The sequence below is a fragment of the Gobio gobio genome (genome assembly GCF_949357685.1).
Source record: "Gobio gobio genome assembly, chromosome: 6".
NCBI classification, from domain to species: Eukaryota; Metazoa; Chordata; class Actinopteri; order Cypriniformes; family Gobionidae; genus Gobio; species Gobio gobio.
In genome coordinates, this window is record NC_137102.1 from 53680264 (window position 1) to 53695257 (window position 14994).

Below are 14994 nucleotides of genomic sequence, written 5' to 3' on the forward strand. Positions count from 1 at the left end.
GGACATTTATCTTGTTGATATTACTTTTGTGGCCTACACTTGATCTTTACTTTAATTATTAAATAAGCATGTTTATACACACACACACACATACACACAAGATTGGGGTCAGTGAGTTTTTTTTTTTTAAGAAATTGATACTTTTACTAAGAATGGATGCATTAAATTTATCAAAAGTGACAGTAAAGATATTTATAATATTGTCAAAGATTTCTATTTTCAAATAAATGCTGTTCTTTTGAAACTTTCTATTTAACCCTTAAAGAGCTAAATAGCCGCCCACGGTTCTAAATGTTCTAAAATGTTTAATAACTGTTAAACCGCTAATCCCATCTTTATGCTGTACAATGCACCATAAAGAGGAGAATCTCAGCTTTTCAGAAGTATCACATTTCTCGCGATTGATTATTCAGAGGCTCCGTAGTGAGCGTATTTGCGCGCATGAAAATGCATGCAGAGCACTTTCTCACAGAACAAAGCTCACAAAAGTCAGTATATTTCTCTATTTGTATGTAGTTTGTGTTGTGTTGTAGTTTCAGTGTTACGTTATTATATATAAACCTTTCTATTTATTTTACTCCCTGAACTTTTTTGGACACATCTACATTGTCAGTAAATAAAATACACCTGTTTTCACTCAAAAACGCCTAGAATAATATTATAATAAATGGATATAACTTGATGAGGGATTGTTACATTTAGATAAAATTTCATCCGGAAGTCTAAAACAACCAAGTCTAACTTTCTAAAGGAAAAAATCCAAACTTCATGAAGTTCTGTTTGAGTTCACAGTAAAAACACAATTTTTGCTGCCGTTTTTCATTAAAATTCTATTAATTTAATCCATTCTCAGATTAAGTAAATGTAAAATTGGGACTTCAAATGAGCTAGATGGAAACTTCATGTTCTCCTGTTTAAAATGATATATGACAATTGATGCTAACTGCTAGAATGGGTGAGAAAAACAAAGAAAAGTAGAGGCAAGTCAGGCGCCCCAAAAATGTTCTAGGTCTTTAAGGGTTAAATCAAAGAATCCTGAAAAGAAATTTCATGTGTTTCAAGAAAAAGGTTTTTTGTGTGTTTTTGATTAAATAAATGCAGCCTTGGTGAGCAAAAGAGACTACAAAACAATTTGGAAAAAATCTCACTGACGGCAAAACATTTGAACGGTACTGAATGTAAATTGTAAGTGTTAATGCACTTGATCTTCCCAGGTCCTTGCCCGTAGCCCTTTGCCTCAAGCTTCCGGTAGAAGTTGCGCAGTTTGGCTTCAAAGTCTCTCCGGTAGGGCGCTGGTGCCCGAGCCCTCTGGGGCCCTAAAAAAAAGACAAAAAAAAACATCACCACAGATGTGAACTCCAGCTTACTTCAAATATCATTCATCAGGGAATGACTGACAAGGATCAGCAGGCCATAAAACAACTCCAAAGGAAAGAAGAGATTGTTCACCTCAAGAATAAACACACAAATGGGTGAGATGATTGTTCCTTTTGTTACGTAATAGACAGGACAAGGATCTTTGATAGTGTACCGGAGTACAGTTTATCCTTGATCATTTTTTGTCTGGTTTTTGAGTGTCCAAACATGCAGTCAAGTTTTACAAAAATAAAAGAGTACAAAACAAGACTAATTAACCACTTTATGGACACAATAAGGAAACGCCATGGACAAAGGTTTGAATATTCACACAAAACAGGCTTAGGGTCTGTAAAATGTCCATCATGACACAGAGAGGGGCAGCTGGGTGGGGACAGTATTTAAGGCTTGTGAGCAGCTGACCTGGAGAGCCCTCACCAGACAGACAGCAGGCTGGAACGAGAGGAGTTCGCTCAAGGAAGCCTTTATCAGAGCAGATCAGAGTGTGTGTGAATGAACTATCACTTTCCTTGCACACTTAAGGATCTTCATGTAAATAAATCACTTTAAGTAAGGGATAATGTACATCCAGCAGGTTGATATCGCTTGTATCAGCCTGAAAAGGTTTATTTTGGGATAACAACTGGCTGGATGTTCAGTCAAACCAAAATGTAAGCAGACACCTTCAACATTTTCTCACATTATCACAGTTTATTCGCTATAGTAATGGTAATAAAATATGACAAGAACTCAGAGTTAAACTGTGTCAGAACAAATTCATCTTGATAATGTCAGATAACGTTGATAGTAAGGTATGTGATGGTTTACAATCAGCTGTCAGCTGTTAAATTTAAATACATAACTAGATTATACCAATTTAGGTCAATCAATTACCAAGCGATGCTTAATTTAGTTCAGTCTGTGGTGTAAAAGGTCGCATTAGCAATTAAAGAAAAAAACACTTAAAGGGTTAGTTCATCCAAAAATGAAAATAATGTAATTTATTACTCACCCTAAAGCCGTTCCACACCCGTAAGACCTCCGTTAATCTTCAGAACACAAATTAAGATATTTTTGTTGAAATCCGATGGCTCAGTGAGGCCTGCATAGCCAGCAATGACATTCCCTCTCTCAAGATCCATTAATGTACTAAAAACATATTTAAATCTGTTCATGTGAGTACAGTGGTTCAATATTAATATTATAAAGCGACCAGAATATTTTTGCTGCGCCAATCTAAATAACGACTTATATAATGATGGCCGATTTCAAAACACTGCTTCATGAAGCTTCGGAGCGTTATGAATCAGCGAGTCGAATCAGTCTTGTGATTTCAGCAGTTTGGCGGTTTGACACGCGGTCCGAATCATGATTCAACACACTGATTCGATACGCTCCGAAGCTTCATGAAGCAGTGTTTTTAAATCAGCCATCACTATATGTTATTATTTTGTTTTTTTAGCGCACCAAAAATTCTTGTCGATTTATAATATTAATATTGAACCACTGTACTCACATAAACTGATTTAAATATGTTTTTAGTCCATTAATGGATCTTGAGAGAGGAAATGTTATTTCTGGCTATGCAGGCCTCACTGAGCCTGATTTCAACAAAAATATCTTCATTTGTGTTCCGAAGATGAACGGAGGTCTTACGGGTGTGGAACGGCTTTAGGGTGAGTAATAAATGACATTATTTTAATTTTTGGGTGAACTAAACCTTTAAGCAAAACATAGTCAGGTCAAAGTGTCTGAATAATTTTGGTCCCAAATTATAAATTTTACTGGTAGTCCACTGTATGAAGTATTTTTGGGTATAACATGTCACAGTTTAATTAATTTTGCCATCCTCACTTACAAAAATGAACTATAGTGTCCTGCACCCACTAGAGAAGCCAAAAATTATATCTAGTGTCTGAATAATTTTTGGTTTGACTGTATATTATCCTGCTTATTACACGGCTACTTGCCACATAAGTAAATAATTAGACACAATATACTGATTTGAGATGAAACAACAAGCTCAAAAAATATGGGATAATCTATAGTAGTACTACTTATTATTATTTATGAAAAGCTGTTTTCACCACATAAATAATGACGGGGACGTGGAAATATTGATTTGGGAAGAACCGTTTTAAAATCGTACCTGTTTGTTTTCTTATAATCTATTAAAGTGTACAAAATAATTATTCGAGCAACAAGATGAACACTTCAACAATATTACCATAGGGCTATTATTAATACTGAAGTCATCTGGTTTCATTTTACAGTAAATTGAGTCGATAACTGAGGCTGAAGATGGCATCAGCCTCCATCCGCGGTGTGATATGAGAGAAAGAAGTGCCGGCCTCAAATACCCAGATAAGCGGTCATTATACAGCGTTGCTATTGACAACATTCATTATCGACCGACTGACCTCGGAGAATCAAAACTGAACAATCAGAATCAAGCATTTCAGAGCTCTGTAATAACTGGTTTTAATATCCATCTCAGATCTTATCCCGGTGCTAAATACTGATGTGTATGGGCTAATGTGTCTTGTAAAGGTGGTCAGGAGATTTCGAGTTGAGCATTTGAGATGGATGTTTACAGCTGAACTGGGAATTATCATATCAAGTTGTCTTCTAAATAATATAATGTCATTTGCAGACCAACTGAGGCCTATGGTTAAAGCTCTCGGCCGACTCACCTGGAGAGTTTTGGGGAGAAGAACCAGGGGAGCAGCGCGGAGAGAAGTTAAAGCCGGGGTGAAATGAAGCGAGAGGAACGTAAGACATGATCTCCTCCTCAAACAAACTGAAAAACACAGCAAAACACATTCTAAAGAAAGCATGCGTGAAAGATTATAAATGACAAATTCACACCTTGTGCAGCCCTAGGAAATCTTTGCATTTTTATAAAGGAACATTTGTTTTCATGTGGCTAATCTGTTGGGTGCTTTACCTTAACAGGATGACCAGGTCAGCATCGCACGACAGCTTCTCCAGTCTCTGTGTGCCTTCGGTTCGGATGTGGTGCACCTTTTCCCTTTAGACATAAACACACCCGAAAAACTGAGAACTGCTTGGATGTGCTAAGGATGCATTTCATTACAATAACAGAGGAAGGCGAACGGTCATACTTGAGTGAGTGATTCCTCGCCAGACTCGGCTGTCGCTCCTGTAGCACCTCAAAGATGTTTGGTTGCCGTAAAAAGGCTACAATCTTATCATTGTATGCTGGGACACAGAAGGAAAATCTTTCATATCAACTCACATATCAACATACAGAGCTTCTTTTGATAGTTATTTAAAAATAGGCAACATCAGAAAAAAAAGCAATGTTGTCCAACCCTAAGTGTAACTTACCTAATGGTACTGGCTCCTGCTGGCTTTGGTTTCGTATGGCTGCTACCAGGCTATTTCCAGGCCTGGCTAACAAAGACACCCCTCGGGTGCGCGACACCTCCGATGCCTGGAAATGAATAAATGGACTAATAAACATGGTAATATTACATAACAGTAATTTCCTCAAGATTGTGAGTGTGTCTGACCTCTCCTGCGCTGTAGCTGCGTAATCTCTGCAGGTGCTGGCGGTGTGTCAGGTGGTTGGGCAATCTGCCGTTTTGCAAGGGGATCCTGGGATCAATGAAGGTTGTGGCACGACTGTTGTGGTCTACGAAGAAAGACTGCAGAGAAAAGTGGAGGACAAACAGTTGAAATAATGGCTTGACGGATACCGATGTGAGCTGTTAGGGACAGCGTGCTGTGATGTACCTTCCCCTGTGGGTCTGTTTTGATCTCCCAGCCCCGCGGCAGCTCCAGCTGAGCATCTGCGAACCTATTCAAGAAGGTCACAAGGTCGCGGTTGTGCTGGTAGCGCTCAAAGTTTCGAGCATCCCGCCTGATCTTCAAGACCATGTGTTTCAGACACGAGCTGTTGGTGAACATACGATACGCCCCCTATATAAAAATAAGAGAAAGTTGACATAACATTAGTATAAACTTCTTAATTACAACGTACACTACCATTCAAAAGTTTGGTAAGATTTTGAAAGAATCTCTTATGCTCACCAAGGCTGCATTTATTTGATCAGTAATATTGTGAAATATTATTACAATAGAGAATAACTGTTTTCTATCATAATATATTCTAAAAATGTAATTTATTCCTATGATGGCAAAGCCGAATTTTCAGAAATCATTCTAATATGCTGATTTGTTGCTCAAGAAACATACATTTTTATTATAATTGTTGAAAACAGTTGTGCTGTTTAATATTTTTGTGGAAAACGTGATACATTTTTTTCAGGATTCATTGCATTTCTTAAGCATTTATTAGAAATAGAAATCTTTTGTAACATTATAAATGTCTTTACTGTCACTTTTGATCAATTAAAAAAAAAAAAATACATGTGTAGTGTGGTAGAAACTCACATAATTTGCGTGAAGCACAGTGAAGAACTCTGGGTGAGTGATGAATTTGACTGCTGGACTCTGCAGTAGTAAAGTGATCTTCTGACAATGACCCGGAGAACATGATGCCTCTCTCCTCGACTCTTAAATGAAAGAAATATGCTTTAAAGGGACAGTTCACCCAAAATTAAAATCTTGCCTTTTGACCTGGCTCTTAAATCTCGTTTATGCTTCCACATGGTCAAACCTGCCACATTCACAAGATTATGTGAGGTCTGTGTGCAGTTCCTTCTTGTTGTCTTTTTACGTCTAGTGTGTTCTGCATGCAAACAAAGAAAATCTCACATGCGCCATGAACACACCAGACTTCAAAAGACAAAAGTTTTTTAGTAACTAAAATCTTGATTTTCAGTCCTTGATACATTTTCAAGGCAAGGCAAGTTTATTTATATAGCACATTTCATACACAATGGTAATTCAAAGTGCTTTACATAGAAAATGTATTAAAATATTGATAGAATAATCACAACATATGCATAAGACATCAAAATACCATGTATAAGAAAATAACAATACTAATTTTCCTCAAAGAAAGCTTGAAATGAAGACCTGACATGTAGCATATATGCAAATTTTAAGCTACTTTTTGTGCTTTTTAGAAAAGATATTGGTTACTTTCTACATTTGTTAAATGCAAATGAGCAAGCCCTGATGGCATCTGCAGGGGTTCTCTGCTTTTTTGTGGAAAATCTGCATAATTCTGCAAATGGATTCAAACATGGTAAAATGTGTTAAATGGAGCTACAAAAATGATACTGTAATTTGTAGCTGGACGCATTGGATATTGTGCAAAATAACACCTTTTGTGTTAAAAAACACTCAAACAAACAGGTTGTGACTGACATGAAGGTGAGCAAATGGTTTTCACTTTTGGGGGTAATGCCACAATTTCACACATACTCTGTGTGTGCAGTGCATATGCAGATTGTATGTGGTATGCAGTGCAGAAGCAGCACATTGTGCTTTCGCATAAGAAGCATGTCCCGCTATAAAAAGGCAAAAAAAAACCTGCCATCTCCGCAAACTCATGGAAAATAACCAAAACGTTCGGTTTTTATTTAGTACAGCGGCTAGATTAACAAATAAACAGATGTCACCTGAGCTGAATATTCCATCACAGTTTAGTAGTAATGTCTTTATGAATTACTTTACTGAGAAAATCGAAAGCATCAAAAATACAATTGTAAATGTACAACCTTTGACAGAGTTTTATGATTCAGCCTCAATTATCACCCCTCAAGAACAATTGCAGTGCTTTACAACAATAGGACAGGAAGAGCTAAATAAACTTATCATTGCATTGTTTATTAAATCCAATACCCACTGAATTACTGAACGAGTTGTTACCTGTGGCAAGAGAGCCTCTTAATATTATTAACTCGTCTTTATCTCTATAGCTCTATGTCCCAAGACCGTTTAAGCCTCTCATTAAGAAACCACAACTAGATCCAAATTAATTGGATAATTACACACACATTTCAAATCTTCCATTTATTTCTAAAATACTAGAAAAAGTTGTGTCCGCTTAATTGTGCTGACACACAAGAGGCTCTCCAACCTGCAAAATAATATATATATATATATATATATGAAAAATTGCAGGATTTCAGGATTCAGGCCCCATCACAGCACAGGAACTGCACTTCAAATTCAAATTCAGACAAAAAGTATGTCAACATGTCCATCTTTATGAGTATTCTAGCAGACAGTCTGTATATGCCTTAAGTAAACTTTATACAGTCGAGAAAAACGACACATATCCGAGCATTAGGTCTTAAAGGGGCAGTAGCCTTTACTGCTGTCTGTTCAATGTCATACAACAAAAGACAAGGACATCACTCACTGCTCTTGATTGAATAGCTTTTGTAAGTTTAATAGGATTAATCTTTAATTTATACAGTCAAATATGCAATGTTATTTTACATTTGATCAATTTCTGTACCTGAAAACGTCCGGTTACGTATGTAACCCTCGTTCCCTGAGGAGGGAACGGAGACGTACGTTAGTGACTAACGAATGGGGGTTTCGCTTAGAAGCCAATCATCTTCATCGTATTCAACAGCGCCCAATGGCAGTGCCAATGCCATGGGCATGCGGAATTTGCATGCGTAACTCCGCCCCACCTCGTGGGTATATAAGGAAGTACGCTGCGAACATCGCATTATGTTACTGCTGCAGGAGCCAAGACTGAACTCCGCGTTCCAGGCAGCACAGCTGACGTGGCTAAGGAAACGTACGTCTCCGTTCCCTCCTCAGGGAACGAGGGTTACATACGTAACCGGACGTTCCCTTTCGTTCAGTCACTACGACGTACGTTAGTGACTAACGAATGGGGGAACCTGTAAAACAGCGCCACTCAGCTGTCATCCAGTGCCCTGCGTAAGTGTGAGATCCCGCCACTTAAGGCCCTAGGACTCCCACTTATCACAGGATTACCAAGGTACACTGGGAAGCATATCCCAGTGAGGGAATGCCAAGGTGCCTACCGTAGGGAGGACTTAGAGAATACACATATGACCCGCTGAGGGTTGCATATGGAAGATCTCTAGGGTACCAGCCGAAGGTGGATTTTTAACCCTAGGGGTGGCAGGGACTTGCCAAGGGAAAGACACCTGCTCACTGAGGAGGCTTACGGTGGGAATACTCGTGTGGGGGTCGCCGGAGGGGAACCATGCACACGGAGCACCTGGCCGGACATGAGGGTCTGGGCTCGAAAGGGCAGACTGAACTGATGTCGGCGTAAGCAGTGCTGGAGGAGCTCAGGGCTCTCGGGGAGCTCACCTGAGGAAAATATCGCACGTATCCAGTCCTTGGAGTGGAATGGCGAGCAAGCGAAGACACCTGAGCCTGGCCCATTACCGGCCACCCGTAGGGGCGAGTACATAGTCGGACACTGGCTCCACTCGGAGATTGTAGAATCTGGCGAATGTGTTGGGTGTCGCCCAGCCTGCAGCTCTGCAGATGTCTGTTAGCGAGGCGCCATGCGCTAGAGCCCAAGAGGAGGCCACACTCCGGGTGGAGTGTGCCCTCACACCAAGGGGACACGGTCGGCCTTGCTGCTGGTATGCCAAAACAATGGTGTCCACTATCCAGTGAGACAACCTCTGCTTAGAGAGAGCACTTCCCTTCCGCTCTCCACCATAACAGACAAAGAGCTGGTCTGAGGTCCTGAAACACTGCGTCATGTCTACGTAGGCGCGGAGAGCGCGTACTGGACAGAGCAATGCCAAGGCTGGGTCTGCCTCCTCCAAAGGCAGCGCTTGCAGGTTCACCACCTGATCTCTGGAACGGAGTGGTGGGAACCTTGGGCACATATCCGGGCCGGGGTCTCAGGATCACGTGAGAGTTAGCCGGCCCGAACTCAAGGCACGCTTCGTCAACCGAAAATGCTTGCAGGTCCCCGACCCTCTAAGCGAGGCCAATGCGGTCAGCAGAGCCGTCTTCATAGACAAGAGCTTAATCTCGGCCGACCGCAAAGGCTCAAGGGAGGCCTCTACAGAGCACTTAAGACTACTGAGAGGTCCCAAGAGGGAACGAGAGGAGAGCGAGGAAGATTCAGTCTCCTCGCCCCCCTCAGGAACCTGATGATCAGGTCGTGCTGCTACTTACCTTATTGTCTCCCAGGAGATCGTGGTAGGCAGATATTGCGGCCACGTACACTTAAGGGTGGAAGGAGACAGCCTTCGTCCCACCCCCTCCTGGAGAAACGAAGCACAGACCCGATCGGGCATTTCCAGGGGTCTTCCTGGCGGGAAGAGCACCATGTGACGAAGAGGTCCCACTTCAACGCATAGAGGTGTCGTGTAGACTCTGCCCTAGCGGAAGTGATGGTAGCGACCACCGCAGGTGGAGGGCTACTCAAACCAGCCGCGTCCCGTCCAGAAGCCACACGTGGAGCTTCCAGAACGCTGGATGCGGGTGCCAAAAGGTGCCCCGTCTCTGAGGAGTCTCAGAGGAATAGGCCAGGGAGGGGCTGTCGCAAGGAGTAGCAGTTCTGAGAACCAGGTCCGGCCGTGCCAACGGGGCGACCAACATGACCTGCTCCTTGTCCTCCCTGATCTTGCACAGTACCTGTGCGAGAAGGCTCACTGGGGGAACGCATAATAGCGTAGCCCCGACGACCAGCTGTGCGCCAGTGCATCCGTGCCGACCATAGGTCAGGGAATAATACAGGGAGCAATGGGAAGAGTCCTGGGAGGCAACAGGACTACCTGTGCGTCACCGAACCGTTCCCATATCAGCTGGGCCGTCTGGGGATGGAGTCTCCATTCTCCAGGAAGTGGCTGAAGCCGTGAGAGCTCGAGGCTGCACGGTTCAGGACTCCCAGGATGTGGACAGCATGAAGGGACCTCAGATGCTTCTGACTCCATAAAACGAGATGGCGGGCGAGTTGAGACATACGGCGGGAGCGTAGACCGCCCGGCCGTGTCGTCTGTCCTGACTAGTACATGTTGACCCTTCAGCAACGCTCGGAAGCGGTGCAGGGCGAACCGTACTGCCAGCAACTCGAGGCAATTGACATGCAGAAGGCACTGGGGTCCTATCCAGGAGCCCGTGGCTGCTTGTCCATTGCACATGGCACCCCAGCCCGTGGATGATGCATCTGTTGATACAACAAGATGCCTGGAAACTCGTTCTAAGGACACTCGGGTCCGTAGAAAGCTGAGGTTCGACCACGGGGAGAGAGTCTGTAAGCAGGCCCGAGTCACTTGTACCCGGAGCGTGCCAGACCGCCATGCCCATCTCGGGACTCGATCGCGTAGCCCGTGCTGAAGCGGTCTCATATGAAGCAATCCGAGCGGCGTTACCGCGGCTGCAGATGCCATATGCCCCAGGAGCCTCTGAAACAGTTTCAGTGGAACCGCACTCTTGCCCTCGACTTGTCGAAGGGAAGTCAGCAGAGACTGCGCGCGCTCGCTCGAAAGCAGCGCGCACATGGCGACCGAGTCGATCCATACCGAGAAAAGAGATCCTCTGCGCGGGGCAAAGTTTGCTCTTCTCCCAGTTGACCCGAAGGCCCAGACGGGCTAGGTGATGGAGCACCAAATCTCTGTGTCCGCAAACCTGCTCTCGAGAGTGACCCAGTAAGCCAGTCGTCGAGGTAATTCAGGATGCGAACCCCGTGCTGCCGAAGGGGCGCAAGGGCTGCCTCGGCAATCTTCGTAAAGACGCGAGGGGACAGAGATAGCCCGAATGGTAGAACTGCGTACTGATATGCCCGCCCCTCGAAAGCAAACCGTAGGAACGGTCTGTGTCAAGGTAGAATGGAGACATGGAAGTAGGCGTCCTTCAGGTCGATCGCTGCAACCAATCGACTGGACGAACGCTTTCGAAAAGGCGTTTCGCTGTCAACATCTTGAACGGAAACCGGTGGAGGTAACGGTTCAAGACGCGCAGGTCCAGGATCGGTCAAGCCCACCGGTCTTTATGGGTACAATGAAGTACGGGCTGTAACACCCGGAATTCACCTCGGCTGGAGGGACAGGTTCGATCGCACCCTTCGCCAGTAGGGTGGCAACCTCCGCTCGCATGACGGGGGCATTAGCCGCGATCATAGTGGAACGGACTCCCCGAAAGCGGGGAGGAACCTGCGCGAACTGAATCGCGTAGCCGCACCTGACTGTCTTCGCGACCCAGCGGGACAGCCCTGGAATCTGAAGCCAGGCTCCCAGGAACTGCACCAGCGGGGTCAAACGGACTACAGGTGTACCCGGAGTGGGGCAGCGATGCAGCGTTACCGACCCGGACAAGGGAGGCTGTTGGGCGTCCCGGTGTGGGGGTGCGGTTAACGGCTGCGTCCTGACAGAGGAGACCAGGGAAGGACGCGCGTTCCACTGGGGTCTGCTCTGCCAGGAGGCTGGCGACAGAGAGGGATGCGAGTGGCGGGACCCGTGGGTGGCGCGCACTGTCATCACCGGTCTCTGGGCTCTCAGAGACAGGAACATGGGTTCTTCCCAAGCGCTGCTAGCCCGGGGGCCAGCAGCGGAAGGATTTTCCCCCGGCCCTCCACCGGGGGAAGGAGAGGCCCTGCTACCATCCCCTGGGAAGTTGTCCACTGTTGTCTCTGAGTTGTCCACTTCCAGCGTGGCGTTTAACCAGGCTGGGGAGCGGACTGGGCGTCATCCTCAACCACCTCCACGGCGCGGCCCGGGTGAAGGCTGCTGCTGGGGCCGGGCGGGAGGAGGGAGGGCGCCCTCGGCGGCGAGCGGACTGAGGCGACTGAGCCGGCGGCTGGTGCAGCAGCTGGCCGCCGGGGCAGTACGTGTTACAGCCTCAGTCTGCTCTGGGGCGGCCGAGAACTGTTGGGCGCAGTTCCCAGCCGCGCCGCCGAAGAGGCCAGCCTGGGATATGGGTGAGTTGAGGGGGCGGGCCCACTCAACGTCCTCCAAATCACCAGGTAAGGCCAGGTGTTCTCCCGGACCACAGCTGTGGACATCTCCCGACCCAGGGAGCGTGTGGCCACCTTCACCGCCCGGGGGCGGGATCAGTCGCGGCACGCAGCTCAATGAAGAGCCCTGGGTCGGCTCCACCCTTGTGCATGTGCAACGGGGCGGCGGCCTGCCCGTAGCTCTGCAGGACCACGCCACCGAAGTAGACGAGCCCACAGGCTTTGGGAGGGTGCTTAGGACAGCCACACCACGCCACGTCAAGCCCCCTGTGGACACCGTAGTGCGCAACAGAGAGTTCAACAGTGGGGGTGAGGGGGCCCCAGTGTACCCTAGGCCGCGGCCCCATCAAGGGCAGAGAAGGTGGAGGAGGCCACCAAACGATCGCGGGAAGCACGGGGACTTCCAGGACCGCGTGATCTCCTCATGCACCTCGGGAGCGAAAGGCATTGGGGGCGGGGCCCAACAGCTGTCGGGTGCCGTCCCCAAAAACCAATCGCGCAACCACGAGCACTCGCGACTGGGCGGAGTTCCACACCAGCGCGAGACTCGCGGCTGCCCGAGATAACATGGCTGTCAACCTTAGGTCGGATCAGGCAGCGCTGACACACCCGGAGGCGGAGCACAACTCCTAATCGTCATCCCCAAAGGACTCCAGCCCACCTTGGGATGCGGCGATCGACATCTCACTGCTATCTGGAGCGTGAACGAAACGAACGAGGCGTCAGAGACGGGCCGCTGTTTCAGTCCAACACTCGCGGGTTTAAGCAATGTGCAAGAGGGGGCGTGGCCCGAGGAATGATCGTCGGGGTTCTTAATACCACGGCACCGCACTCAGGTCACCCTGGCCACCAGCCAAAGTACCGCCTCACTCGGAGACGGTAGATTGGGGTGTGGCAGAGGGGACTCTCTCTCCTCACGGAGATCACTGAGTCTCGACCGCAACATCGCGATGGTCACGTTCCCGCAGTGGGAACATGACGCATCCACAAACACTGCCCGAACGTGCTGAAGCCCAAACACATCGAGCAGTGAATGTGCCCATAGACAGCAACGGAGATCGATCGCACCCGGAAGTGCACGGGCGAACCGTCTTGAAAAAGACGTGCCACGCGCAAGCTCTTTTTGTGAGAGGAAAGCTCTGCAGAGTGCCGAAGCGCCCAGGGAAACACACACACAGCTGTTGCAGATCACTGCACAGATCAGCAGGCAGGCAGCATGAGATCGCTGGAACGCGCCGTAACACCAACACCCTGGAGAACCGCTGGTCTCTCGAAGACTGAAGAGAAGACTTCAGAATTCAGGCTTGTAGGAGTGAAGAGATCCTCTTGGCTCCAAAGCAGAAACATAATGCGATGTTCGCAGCGTACTTCCTTATATACCCACGAGGTGGGGCGGAGTTACGCATGCAAATTCCGCATGCCCATGGCATTGGCACTGCCATTGGGCGCTGTTGAATACGATGAAGATGATTGGCTTCTAAGCGAAACCCCCATTCGTTAGTCACTAACGTACGTCGTAGTGACTGAACGAAAGGGAACTAATGTTAGACGTACCTGAAAAACCTGAAAAGCATAGTTTATTTTATTAGTATCTTTGCTCTATAGTATTTATTTGTGCTGCTGCTTGTATTTAAATTATTTGTTCTTATTATTTTCTTTATTTTTATTTGACAGTACTCCCTTTTTCCCTGAACATAGCAAATACTGAACCGTACCGAAACCGTGAACCTAAAACCGTGATACAAACCGAACCGTGAGCAATCTGTACCGTTACACCCCTAGCGTAACGTAAGCGAGGGGGTGCCACAAAATGGAAAAAAATATTCAAAGGGTGCCATGACTGAAAAAAGGTTGGGAAACACTGCTATAGATCATGACATACTCTTAGATCGACAAAATTACACTGGTATTCAAGGACAGGCATTAGGGTGGTTAAGATCGTGCCTATCTGACTTACCATTTTGTTTATTTAAACAAGGAATTATCCAACTGAACATCAGTAAATTATGGAGTGCCGCAAGGATCTATTTTAGGCCCTCCGCTATTCTCAATATATATGCTGCCTCTACGTAATATTATGAGGGAACATGGCATTAGTTTCCACTGTTGTGCAGATGATACTCAGTTATAGGTTTCATCACGACCAGATGAAATCTCTAAATTATCCAAGTTGAGTGTTAAAGATATAAAATATTGGATGACCGGTCATTTTCTTGTATTACATTTGGATTAGAATGTGGTATTACTTATTGGACCAAAAACCTGTACACAGAATCTCTTAGAATATAATTAGCATCTAGAAAGATGTACTTTTACTTCATCCGCTACATTTAAAGACCTGGGTGTTATATTGGACAGCAACTTGTCTTTCAAAATTCATATTTCATATGTTACAAACAGCCTTCTTTGACCTCAGAAACATCAAAGCTATGGAACATGTTATATGTTTCTGATAAGTTGAAAAGTTAGTCAATGTATTCATGACCTCTAGACTAGATTTCTGTAAATCATTACTAGGTGATCTCCGGCATCCTCAATAAACAAGCTACTGTTAGACCAAAATGCAGGTCAAGAAAAAAATGAGTCTTATGAGACTCTTGTGTGTCAGCACAATTAAGCGGACACAACTTTTTCTAGTATTTTAGAAATAAATGGAAGATTTGAAATGTGTCTGTAAATAGTCTTCCTGATAATGTTCGGGGCTCAGACTCACTCTCCCAGTTTAAATCTAGATTAAAGACTAAATCTTTTCAACCAAGCATTCTCATAACCTTGTACTTCAGTTCTATAAG

General features: G+C 45.7%; 1 protein-coding gene across 1 annotated transcript in view; it reads right to left on the reverse strand.

The window, feature by feature from the left end:
• The window catches only part of hecw1b (HECT, C2 and WW domain containing E3 ubiquitin protein ligase 1b), a gene marked incomplete at its 5' end in the record, with an annotated part of 68693 nt that overhangs the window by 9541 nt on the left and 44158 nt on the right, over window positions 1-14994 (reverse strand). The window contains 9 exons of the mRNA XM_079820602.1: window positions 1202-1316; window positions 1780-1839; window positions 4050-4156; window positions 4304-4387; window positions 4482-4578; window positions 4708-4813; window positions 4893-5027; window positions 5116-5301; window positions 5776-5897. Of these exons, the coding sequence (XP_079676728.1) occupies window positions 1202-1316; window positions 1780-1839; window positions 4050-4156; window positions 4304-4387; window positions 4482-4578; window positions 4708-4813; window positions 4893-5027; window positions 5116-5301; window positions 5776-5897 (1012 nt within the window). The remainder of the gene's footprint in view (window positions 1-1201; window positions 1317-1779; window positions 1840-4049; window positions 4157-4303; window positions 4388-4481; window positions 4579-4707; window positions 4814-4892; window positions 5028-5115; window positions 5302-5775; window positions 5898-14994) is intronic.